The 12,540-nt window shown below is 41.6% G+C and overlaps 1 protein-coding gene across 1 annotated transcript in view; it reads right to left on the bottom strand.

Annotated features, from left to right (window-relative positions):
* Nucleotides 1–12,535, bottom strand: part of WDR75 (WD repeat domain 75) — a gene marked incomplete at its 5' end in the record, with an annotated part of 16,017 nt that extends 3,482 nt beyond the window's left edge. The window contains 16 exons of the mRNA XM_009868399.1: nucleotides 362–531; nucleotides 1,091–1,186; nucleotides 1,559–1,653; nucleotides 3,421–3,604; nucleotides 5,660–5,823; nucleotides 6,644–6,816; nucleotides 7,271–7,386; nucleotides 7,477–7,536; nucleotides 7,698–7,856; nucleotides 8,682–8,770; nucleotides 9,596–9,712; nucleotides 10,016–10,086; nucleotides 10,369–10,493; nucleotides 11,160–11,253; nucleotides 11,687–11,752; nucleotides 12,500–12,535. Of these exons, the coding sequence (XP_009866701.1) occupies nucleotides 362–531; nucleotides 1,091–1,186; nucleotides 1,559–1,653; nucleotides 3,421–3,604; nucleotides 5,660–5,823; nucleotides 6,644–6,816; nucleotides 7,271–7,386; nucleotides 7,477–7,536; nucleotides 7,698–7,856; nucleotides 8,682–8,770; nucleotides 9,596–9,712; nucleotides 10,016–10,086; nucleotides 10,369–10,493; nucleotides 11,160–11,253; nucleotides 11,687–11,752; nucleotides 12,500–12,535 (1,815 nt within the window). The remainder of the gene's footprint in view (nucleotides 1–361; nucleotides 532–1,090; nucleotides 1,187–1,558; nucleotides 1,654–3,420; nucleotides 3,605–5,659; nucleotides 5,824–6,643; nucleotides 6,817–7,270; nucleotides 7,387–7,476; nucleotides 7,537–7,697; nucleotides 7,857–8,681; nucleotides 8,771–9,595; nucleotides 9,713–10,015; nucleotides 10,087–10,368; nucleotides 10,494–11,159; nucleotides 11,254–11,686; nucleotides 11,753–12,499) is intronic.
* Nucleotides 12,536–12,540: the final 5 nt, after the last annotated feature.

Below are 12,540 nucleotides of genomic sequence, written 5' to 3' on the forward strand. Positions count from 1 at the left end.
TAGAAGCTCTAGGTAGACTTTTTTTAAAAAACAAACAAAAAACCCCCACACCCACCCATGAATTACAGGGAAAATTTATTATATGTTTGGATAATTAGCAATAATACAGCTCCTTGGTGGTTAAGTTAAACAGCACAGGCAACATTCCCCAAATTATCTAGTAGAAAACCAGTAAATAATTAATTTTGAACTTCAGCTGTTTAGGCAGCTGAAAGCTTTTAATAAAGAACCAAGCATGGCTTGGGCTGCCTTGAAATCACACTAGTCAATTCTTACACTCAACAACTCCGAATTTGTATCGTCCCACGTGCAGGACAACACTTCTTCACCAGGAACCACCTGCCAGTCTGTGGGTTCTTACTTGCGTATCCGTAAGAAAAAACAGTTGGGATCTCCTCAGCCAAAGGTATTTTTCTGAGCCAATCATTTCGGGTTCATCTCTCGGAACGAAGGCAGCGAGCTGGATCTTTTCTTTACAAAGGTTCCTCTGGATATAGATTGGCCGTGGCTCGTTTGGTTTAAACACAAACACTGCAAAGGCAAGATTGTCTTCTCTTTACATCATGAAATCATTACTTGCTGGGATAGCTGTCAAAGCCCTGTTATCACAGCCAGTACGGGCTAGACAGAATTGCCTTTAAGCACTCGTTTGCAGCAATTTTAATTAGATAACCTTACTGCATCACAGAAGTACCTTTCACAGTATTCCAAGCCAGAGAACGTACGTGGAAAGGAACGTCTCTGTAGAACAGTAGTTCTAGGAAGAGTAATCGCAATTTAGAGTCAAAGCTCTGAAATGTAGCTGTATGGCTCAACCACAGTTTTGCCTTTACAGGAGAGGGTCTGGAACATTAAAGTCCCTCACCCGGAGAGCATGGTTAAACCTGTGCAACACCTTGTACCAGAATCCGACTGCTGCAAGAAAAGATGGGGAGCCAATGTGCTTGCTTTGACTGCTGCTGTCAGATAGTTTTTCACTCAAGTCTGTCTTTCGCGAGGCTGAATTTTAAGAGAACCCCTTTTAGAAATCGTGCTTTGACAGTTTTAAATTCCAGTGACTCTTACTTGTCAAAGAAGCCTTTGTACTTACAGCTGGACTCTTTGGAGAGCCACGAGACAGCCGCAATATGTTCTGACAGGGGATCAGGTTGCAGGACTAAGACGTTGAGGTGGGCGCTCCATTCCACTGAAAAGCAAACACAGCAAGAGCCAGGCGTGAAGAGGCGGCCGGCAGGTCTGGCCCGCTGCTTCGCCCAACAACTCCAACGGGAATGGCACACGGGGCCTTCACCTCTGGAAGAGGCGTGCAACATCTACACAAAGGTAGGGAATGCTAGCTAGCAGCGTGTTCCCAGTCATCTCACCCAGAATTTACTACGCACACGCACGCAAAGCACATGCATGCTGGACTGGATATACTATCTTGACTGAAGTATGAAAATTATTACATTTTTACAGGCCATTTTGTAGTGGGTCAATCTGGAATCAAGCTAAGTTGTCACAGTGAATTCAAGTGTTAAATGTTACCACTCTAGCGCATGTTTTAAGCTGATCTTACATGCACAACTGAGCAGGTTCCAGCAACACAGAAAGCCATCGTCAGTGGCACCAATAAGGTACTTGGAACATGTTAGTCTCCCAAAGCAGATGTTCCTACAGAAGTAAAAAGTCAACACAAGTTAGTGACCTTCAGATTTCAACTTTCTTTCTCTATATAGTAGTGATTCACAAGACACAAAAACATTCAGTCAAGACTTAGTTCTGATATTTAAATCAGAAGTTTGCTTGTTGCTTTCACCTCAAGTAGCGTGAAACTTCACACAACAGCCAGAAAGGGCTGGGAGATACAGAAGTATGGATTACATGTCCCTACAGCATTCTGATTTCAGGGAGTGATTTTAAGTTCTTAAGTTACAAAATATAAGGAATAAAAAGTGTTCACATTGGGACTGGTAAATAAATTTTGTATTTAAAGAATTGCCCTAAGCACTAGAGAGTGGTAAAAATGTTCTTTTATAGGCTGCTCCAATTCAAGGAAGTGAGTGATTTGGTTTCCCTTATTTTAATTCCTCAGCCTTTTGTTTGAGAATAATGGAACAGCCTTTTAATTTCTAATGCTATAGGACGTCTTCAATAAAGCTAGGGACAGAAGGGATAGAATTTCTGTATTAGAACACAGCCCTGTGAAGCTATGAAATTAATGAAATAATTTAAGATAGTCCTAGAGTAATTTATTTGCTTTTAATATGGCATATAGTAGAGGCTACAAAAGGAGCAGCTGGCCTGGGAGAAGCCTGCCACTACACCAAGCTGTTCAGAGAAGTTTTCTCCATCCTTTGATTTTCCGGCACACCAGTTTCAGGACTGTGTTTCTCAATTTCTAATTAATCTTAGAGGAGCAGTATAAGCAAACCAGACTTGATTACACAAAAGAAAAGCTTACAAACATACACCCAAAAGCATGGAAGCGAAAAACCTCTGTATCTTTCTATGACTCTTTATGTCAGTCTTTAAAACACTGTGATCAGGTAACGTTTTGCTTTCAGCTTTGGGCATCTCCCCAAGCGGGTACATGAAATACATGACTGTGGTCATGACTTTTTAACTGCTTCTCAAACTTGCTTCTCAAAAACCTTTGTGCTGGAAGAGGGTACTACAGCACGTTTGTAGCATCTCCCATTTTCAGCAATTGTTTAGATACAGACATCTGGCACAGAGATTGAGTAGATAAGGTCACCTACTGCCCTATTTTTTTCAAGCTTAGAAAAATTATACTTTGCCCAGATCAGAAACTGCCATGTATTTGCACAGTCCAGACAGCTCAATGTCAAGGCTGTCGTATTCTTTGAGTCCCTATCTTTTATCTCTACCATCAACCTATGCCATTCCCCATTCCCCTTACACAACAGAACGGTATCTTTTATCACAATGGAGCACGCTGGGATAGCCTGCCACGCAAACGTGGATTTTCCCAAAAGAGGTTAGAAAGGAGCGGGATATGTATTTTATAATACAAATAATAATGCCTTTACATTTTTCTGATATGATTTCTGTTTGCATATATGCGTATGGGAATAAAGAACAAACTTCTTGTATTTCTTCAGGGCTTTGATTCATCCCTAGATTAAAGGGGGAAAAAGAGAAGGGCTGCTGTGTGCCCAGTGATACATATTTGAGCCTGGCAGGTGCAGGAGCCATAACCAAGGAAGAAGATGAAACTGCAAAACTCCGTCTCATTATTTGTAACAGTAAGTTTCTGACTACCTAAAAGCCATTTCGGCTTCTTTTCTATATATGCATTTAAGAATGTTAAATTCAATGTTTACATGAACATATACAAGGTCTTGGACTATTATGAATTGACTCTTTCTGTTCTGAGAGTTCAAGACAGACATAAAAAGACCCACAGGAAAAACATACCTTATTTTTCCAGGTGGATGGCAAAACGTACACTTAAGATCCCAAGTAACGGAATCCCACACAGTTACAGTTTCTTCAAAGCCCACAGCAAGCAAAGAGCCATCTTCTGAGAAGCAGCAGTTCCTGGCTGGGTAGTTGTGGTAGCTGCCAACAAAGTCACAGCTCCAGCTCACGCTTTGCTGTGCTGCATGGAATAAGCAAGGTAGTTAATTCCAGTCTATACGAGAAGAAAGACGTGAAGTATTGGGGCTGTAAAATAGGCTCAAGGGCAAGACAGTTTTGTTTCAGAACAAGATAATTCTGGTTTTAGTAAAAAAACCCAAACAATCCACCTAGCAGGTTTTCCACTTCACATTCGAACAGTGAATCCCAAGACTGCCACGGTATGACAGTCACGTTTACTTTGCCAACTACATTACCTGTGCTCTCCAGTAGGCAGATGTTAGATAAAAGAAGAAAAAAAAAAAGCCTAAGTAGATTCGACATTTAGTGGTCTGAACATACTGCTCCTTTAAGAGGGTAGCAAGAACATGAGCATTACTAAAGATCTGAACACAGGTTGCATGTGTGTCCAACAAAGCTCATGATTTGTTTACGTCAAGTCTGCGTGACCCATGGGGGCAGCTCCCTGGGTTGGTTAACCTGCCAGGGCCTTCAGCTGAGATACCTTCCCCACTGTGGGTAATTACCTTCAAATAAACAGAATCAATTGATGTACTTACCACACAACGTTACATATCCCAGTACAAATCAATTTGTACAGCACTTTTGAAACAGATGAGTAGGATGAGGAAAGAAAGGAAAATCAGTTCACCCTATGCTAAGATATCCTTTATATAATGGCTACAAGTTGATGATTAAAAGACCTGCCTGTAAAAAATAGCCAGAAGCAATTCACTACTCTAAACTGGATGGCACCATCTAGAGGCACCGTGAGAGATCTGCTGCAAAGAAAACCAGGCCAGTGTATTGTACTTAGAAACTCATTAGTTTCCTAATACTGGCTGCACAGAAGCTGCCGCGTATTGACTCTTTCTACCTGAGCTTTCCTACCCTGCCCCTGCTGGGCATATACACCGCAGAAGTCAGTACTTTTACATAGAATCATAGAATCCTAGAACAATTCAGGTTGGAAAAGACCCTTGGGATCATCAAGTCCAACCATTGACCCTACACTACAAGGTCACCCCTAAACCACATCACCCAACACCACATCTAAACGACACTTGAACACATCCAGGGATGGTGACTCAACGCCCTCCCCAGGCAGTCTGTTCCAGGGTCTGACCACTCTTTCCATGAAGAATTTCTTCCTAATGTCCAGCCTAAACTTGCCCTGTTGCAACTTGAAACCATTCCCCCTGGTTCTGTCCCTAATTACGTGTGAGAAGAGACCACACCAACCTCTCTACAATGTCCTTTCAAGAAACTGTAGAACATGATGAGGTTCCCCTTCAGCCTCCTCTTTGTCAGACTGAACAGACCCAGCTCCCTCAATCGCTCCTCACAAGGTCTGTTCTCCAGGCCCTTCACCAGCTTTGTTGCCCTCCTCTGCACTCGCTCCAGCACCTCGAGATCTCTCCTATACTGAGGTGACACATGCCAGAAACACAGCTCTGGTCACTTACAAAACAAGGAAATAAATAAAAAACATACAAAAACCCCCTAGATGAGGCCAGTCAGCAGACACAAAATTATATTGTTGAAGGAAACAGACCCAGCCCACACTGTACTGAAGATTAAAGTACTTGCATCATTAAGGTAAGCTATAATCTAGGCTTAGAGTCACTTAAAAACAACAGCAAAAAACCCCCTCTTAGATACCATTGAGCGAGTTGCTATTGAGTAAATATTTGCATAAATCCTAGTAAAAGAATACAAGCTTTTGTTTTTCTTCTCATGAACAGCCGCTGTTGAGGCGCAACCAGCTTGGGCCAAGAAAATGAATTTGGCAAAGCAGGTTTGCCAGCTGGAAACTTTAATAGTTCAAAAGTACTTTTGAACATGTTCTCACCTGCCCAGGAAAAGACAAAGACGTTACTAAACTGCAAGCAGTTCATCAAGACCACTGCAACGCCTATTTGGGAACACGACAAACTAAGACACCCAACTAGCAGTGTGCCTGGCACTGTAGCAACAAAAAGGAAATTAAGAAGTGGGAAGTGTTTCGGGTCAGAGTTTCTATAGCATGTTCCAAGGTGGCAAGTAAGAGCAAGTTACACGTTTTGACCCTACTTGCCTTCCGGATCGGTGTCTTCTACCATCATCCAGACTTTAAACACACAGTCTCTGCCAGCTGTTACCAGGATCAGAGAGTCATCTTCCAATTCATCCGTGTCACGAAAGCACATGTCTGTTATGTGGTCTTCGTGGGGCATATTTATTCTAGTATTCAGCTTAAAGCTATCAAGGAAAGAAAAGAGAAGCTTGCCATTTCATCTGGAACCTGGGGAAGGCTTCGCTTTCAGATGATACAGGAGGGCAGCTGGGAGAAGAGGAATCAATGGAACTTCTAACTTCACAGCTAAACGGTATCACACTTACAGAGTGGATTTTGCTCATCACCTCCATACAACAAGAGAGACTGTAGCCCAGCACTGAGGAAGGATTATCCCTCCCCAATATTCAGCTTAAACTCTGGGCAGTCTTTCCAGCACACATAAAATTTGGGTCACACAGCTACTACACAGATCAGCTTTATTTATCTTTGTTTCTTCTTCAAGAACAGAACAATTTAGAGTCAAAATATGGGGTTTTTTGTTAATAAGAAAATCAAGAAAGGTGTATGAACGAGATGTATATGTTAGCCAAAGACAAAAAGTCCACAATAAAGCCATGATCTTTTGTACCCTAGAGGGACTTATCAATTAATCAATTAATGAGACAGAGGCAGGAAAACTGGACAAGCTCTTGAGCCATTCTGTCAAGGCCACGACTTCTCATACCAAATACATATGTGAATTTAAGTCTTGTGGCTAAAATAGCCTGCCTGATTAATATATGTAAATTAGTTTCAGAGCAATTATTTATTTAAATAAGTTATTATTTACTTGTATTTACTTTAACTCCATGCATTGTTTCAGACGTGTGTAGCATGCATGGTAAACTCTCCCTAGGTTCTTCTCTAGAATTTTATTAGTTGATCTGGAAAATCTCTGTGTAGGTATTTACATGATAATTTAGATTTTTGACACGCCTGGAAGGCCAGCTCTATTATTGTTACCTTTGTGTTTCTTCATCGTAGAACCACAACTTCAACTGTAACTCGGGGTCAGTTGTGTCTTCTCTCTCTTCTACGGTTGCTAACCACTTGCCTTCTGCGCTAAAGGCAATTTTTACCAGGTCAGCTTGCTTTAAACCTGCCTGATGAATGTACTGTCGTTGCACGATATCCAACTGCAAAACAAGAGGGCCAAAATTTCAAAATTCAAGTGCTGATTTAAGAGATATTGTTCATAAAACCAGGGAGAAAGGATGTTTTGAAAGCACTGATCAGAATTCACTGGGCTGTGGCATTAAAAAAATAATGGTGAGGAAAAGCAGAATTAGGGCATGTACATTCCACAATTACACTAGATTTAAGAAAGAAGAAATTGGAGTAATTTTACCTACAATTTTTTGACATTTAACAGGAGCAGCACAGCGTTTTGAAGTATTTATTCAATTACCAACATAAAGCCACGTTTAAGAAGTAAAAGAAGTCTGTGATAAAGCTAAAACTAGCTCAGATTGGAATTGAGTCTTGCTGTATAGCTGCTGGCTTTCTTCCTGTTTGCAAGTCTTCAAATAAATTCAGAAGCATAAATTTCTTGGCTAAGTTACACTTTTAGTTCAAGGCCACCCAACTTACACTGAAGAGCTGCTGGTCACTTTGGAGACAGTAGAACTGCAGGTGGCCGGGCTCTCCGTTCAAGACCAAAGCCTTGGTTCTAGGATCAACCACTAGACCGGTCTTGACAGCTGTACCTGGTAACAAAAAGCAGGTGACAAACGACCCAAGACGGGAAGTGACACATTCTGCCCTCTAAGCGAAAGATAAAACTTTTTTGCACTTACTTTTGATTAGCCCTTGAATACTTCTGGAAAATCTTAGATTGCTGTTGATTATTGTAATTCCTGAAAGGAAAAGCAGGTCACTTCAAGCATCTGTTCTTTCAGATCAATGCTGAACTGTTACGTAGCATCTAATTCATTCATCTTAAATTAACAAAATAAAGCTCGTAGAGATTTGCATTCCACTTTGCAATAAGCAATATGTAAAATACGTTTTGGCTTACTGTTGTCTGTATGCAAGGTGCAAGAGAGCGCACCGTCAGACGACATGGAGATGTACTCAATAGCAGATCCCAAACGAGGAAGGAAATCCCTCTGACAGTCTGATCCGCTGTGCCACTGAACCAGAACAGATTCAACTCCGCCACTCAGCAACCTGGTTCCTTTCCCAGGAATAAAAATGCAGTTACAGGGGTTTGCTTCAAATAAAAATATCACCAGCACGCGCATTTACAGAGACAAACGAACACAGGTTTCTCAAAAACCTTTCTTAAACTGTCACATACAAAACAAATATTCCTCATACCAAGCCTGGACAACACACATAGATTTTTTTTGTTACCATATGTTCAGTTGCTCCAGAAACTTGGATTAAGAATAATGAACTTGTGCCTACAGTAAAGTTTAAACAGTGCTTTAGGAGTAGTCAATCCCGTTACTTTCTGAATCAGCTGATTATTTGTGTTAGAATATAACTGAATTGTTCTCTTTGTATCAGGAGTACTTTGCAGTAAGAAATACCCTAAGGAGAATAGTTCAGATCACACAATTAAGATGAAAATTAACTGCACTTTTGCCACTAAGTTCGAGGTTGCACAAGACTGGCTTGTTTTATTTGGATGCAAGTAAGACTCTTGGCAAGAAATCATCAGCGTTGCTGACGGAGTTGGGGGTAGTGAGGGGAGGGGGAAGAAATAAGAAGAGTGGTTAGATTTTACATTCCACCACAGAAGGTAGATATTTGACATTACGAATGCCAATCAAGAAATAACAACGACATCCATTATTATTTCAGATCCTTCCTGAACATATTTAGAATTCCAGAAATTAATTTCTTGGTAAGTGGACAAGCTTGAGCTTCTATTGATTTTTCTCTCTCTGCTGCAACTCCTTGAGAGTTTTTTTGGTGTGTTTGTTGTTTTCTTGTGTTTTTCTGGGGATAGAGGAAATAGGTGGGAAAGTGGATTTTTTTGTTGTTTTTTACTCACCCTCCATAGAAAAAGCTAGATCCATGACAGTATCATGATGCCAGTGCAGTGTGGAAAACGTGTACTCTTTCTTGTGGTAGAAATTCCTCCTACATGTGGAGAAATAGAACAATTCTTTCACCATGACCTCAACAACAGAGCAAATCAAAGGCCATATTGCACTGAATCAGGTATACCATCCTCTCCTCTAACTTCCTGACTCGAGTTTCTTGTACACCCAAGGGAAAAGGAGGGAAGGAACCACGCTAGCAGGTTTTTGGCGCCTTAGGATGAGAGGAAGTGGACTCAAGTTGCACCAGGGGAGATTTATATTGGATATTAGGAAACATTTTGTTACTGAAAGAGTGGCGAGGCACTGGCACAGGCTGCCCAGGGAAATGGTGCAGTCACCATCCCTGGAGGTATTTAGAAGATGTGTAAATGTCGCACTTCAGGACACGGTTTAGCGGTCATGGTAGCATTGGGCTGATGGTTGGAACTGATGATCTTAGAGGTCTTTTCCAACCTTAATGAATCTCTGATTCCTGGTGTACCCCACACACCTTAGACGTACCCAGCAACTCAGCGCTGCAAAGCGACTTGGCAAGCATGGTGTTCTTGACCACGCAATTCCACAAGCATGCACTCCCTAGGACTCAGTTATTTCAGCTGCTCCTGCATTACCTTTTTCAAAGATGGTTCAGATTCGTAGAGCGTAACTTAACAGGAGTATTTTCCCGTTTGACAATAAACTGAAGCTGTACCCTGAAGTCAATGCCAGTGCTGCAGCTGTACAGGGCTCACCATTCTCTGCTCATTACGACTTGGGAAAATGGCAACGCTAAGGACAAACCAGACTGCTTTGCTCAGGTTTCACTTAATTTCAAAGGTCACATTGGTTTGCGGGGTGCACAGTCCAATCAAAGGGGGCGTACCAGAGGCGAATCTTCCCATCAGCGTGGCCAGTTGCAATGCAATCCTCCGTAGGATGGCACGCTACGCACGTGAAGCGGTTGTTTCCACTTTTTGTCTTCGTTGCACTTACGAAAAACCTTCAAGAATTAAGAAAGTAATTGTAATTATATGAGTGGGTTGGGGTTTTTGTAAAAGAAAACTTCAAAAGGAGCAGCTAAAGCACATAGAAGTAATTGTAACTAGCAAAATTAAACATTGCCACGTTGCTGTAGTTACATGCACTCCAAAAAAACCAGTGACAGACTTGTTTTTCTCTTTATTTCATTAGTTCTTCGCCTTCAACTGAGCTGAAAGGTGTTTCTTTCTCTCTCTCACCCTGTGCACACATCACCAGTTAACAGACATCTGACTGAATCCATACCTGAAACTTTCATTCTTACCTGTTCACCTGTTTCTGTTTAAAAAAATAAACTTGGAGAGCAAGGTCCTTCACTGATGCCACATATTCACCCTGTTAAGAGTAAAACAACAATTTAGGACTTACAGATTATGTTCCTCTATACGAAAGAAAAAACCTAAAAGTTTCACTGAAAAGTACTTAAAATTGGAGATTGCATAGAAGCTGATGTTAAGTAATTTTTTTATAAAAGACAGCATAGGTCTCACTTAGATTCATTTAACTTCAGTTCTGACTCAGTGCCTCTGTGCTTGTATAAAAGCACAAACAGCATATGAACCAAACCAACCAAAACCCAACAGAAGACAAAAAAAACCAAACAAAAGGTGAATATACTTCTCTTCCAAATGCAATACACTTTGGCGATGCATCCACACCGTTCAAAACCACCGACACTTCCTTGGCTTCCACGTCTTGGCCTGCCGCTTTGGGCAGCTTAACGGAGGCCAGCTGGAACGTATCTGACCAAAGAAAAACCTGTTACCTAAAGGCTTTTATGAATAAATTTAAGGACACCCCTTCCCCTTAAAACTATCCTGTTGGTCCCTTCTGACGTTTCGGTAAGTTTCAAATAATAGTTTTGGGTAGTTTGATTCTAGGAATAATACTGATGATTCAAGACTAGGTAGCGCACACCAACCTGCCGGTAAGCAGCAACCAAGCAAAGCTGGGTAATATTTGCTCTTGCTCTAAAGTGACATTTGTAGCAATATAGTAAGATCAAGCTGTAAGTATATTTATTTAAAACAAAATTCTAGGAAAAAGATATCTAGGCATGCTGTTAAATAGGACAAGTGTATTTATGTTAATACTGCTTAGGGTGGAAGGGTAGGCTCAAGCACCGTAGCACACCCTGTATCATGGTAAGATCTATTTAACCTACAACGTCAGATAGATGCAGTATGTGAAGACAGGCACTCTTCTAGACAAGCGTTAAAAAAACTAGATGTCTCAGAATGAAAACAGAGAAAAGGTACAAAACGCAGGGCTGCAGGCACCTGTCATAGGATTTAAGAAATATTTAAAAAATTAACACATGAGTTCTTGCAGCATACCATTCACTGACCAGGCAGCGGCTTAGGCGCAGGCTGATTTGGATGACAAGAGTGACGCTAATTGTACCGTACCTCTTTCACCGCTCTTTGGGATTACAACGAACACCAAGTCCTCACACCTAGCAAGCGCGTACAGTGCCAGAAGTCTGGCTCCCACAGTGAACGTCTGGAAGGAAAACAAGGAGGTCAGTTCAACAGTTATTACACTTGGGCGCGTGGTTTTCAACGGTGAATAATGCTAAGCTGTTACAACAAGGAAGTCATGTGTGCTTTAAAAAAACCTTGATGTATTCATTAAAATTCTCAGTTCTAAGACAAGTAAGACTTTTGTGATTCTATCAAAGCCTAACACAAATGTAAAAACAGGACATCTCATCCTTCCCCTCCCCTCTAAGATTCTGCATCACAAAAAACTCCTGCAGTGCGATGCACATCAATTGCCACATTCTATTACTGCCATAAACAGGTGGTTTTCAGGCTGTTCATGGCAGAACAACAAATCTTCAATTGATTTGTGCCCATTTCTAGAAATCCTTATTCTACTATCAATGGATCAAGAGTAATTTTGACACGTGCTCAACAGGAATAACTCAACATACTTTAATGGGAATCCCATCCATGAAGTCCCACAGCTTAATGCTGCCATCAAGAGAGGAGGAATAGAGCTGAGAAAAAATAAAATAAAATACATAAGTGATATAACAAAGCCACCTTTTACATAAAAAGCTTAAAAGCTGAAGGATTGCTCAACAGAACTGTGATTCTGAGTGGCTGAATCATAAAAAAGACAGGACACAGAGCAGTTCTAGTCTGAAATACACATTTTCACGAAGTGCTGGGGAAACAACAGGTATTTATGATTAAACATCTGAAACTAACAGAGCATGGCAGGTATCTGTTATGTTACCATCTATTACCATTTGCACCAGATTTTGCATAAATATGATGCAGATACAGTCCACCTGGGCAAATGCTTCTTTTCTGTATGTAGTCACAGAGAGCCAGAGCAGGAGCAGCAGCGCTATCCTTCCATTCAACCAATGTAATCCACAAAGGTGTTTCACCTTCTCCTTTGTGGAAGGCCAGGCTGGATGAGGCTTTGGGCAACCTGGTCTGCTGGGAGGTGTCCCTGCCCATGGCAGGGGGGTTGAATCACAGAATTAGAATCATAGAACCATCAGGGTTGGAAGGGACCTTAAAGATGATCTAGTTCCAACCACCTGCCCTGGGCAGGGACATCCCCCACTAGAACGAGGTGATCTTTAAGGTCCCTTCCAACCCAAACCCCTCTCTGGTTCTACGAAAACAGATCTTACATATATCCTTCCGGGCAGATTTCTGGAAGCACATGAGCTCAACAACGCTTCCAAGTCCGAACTCCAGCCCCCCTCGGCCCCTCCTGCCCCCCAGACCTGCATGTGGTTGTGGGGGCTGAGCTGGATGCCCGTCACCA

The sequence above is a fragment of the Apaloderma vittatum genome, unplaced genomic scaffold (genome assembly GCF_000703405.1).
Source record: "Apaloderma vittatum isolate BGI_N311 unplaced genomic scaffold, ASM70340v1 scaffold19184, whole genome shotgun sequence".
Taxonomy (NCBI): domain Eukaryota; kingdom Metazoa; phylum Chordata; class Aves; order Trogoniformes; family Trogonidae; genus Apaloderma; species Apaloderma vittatum.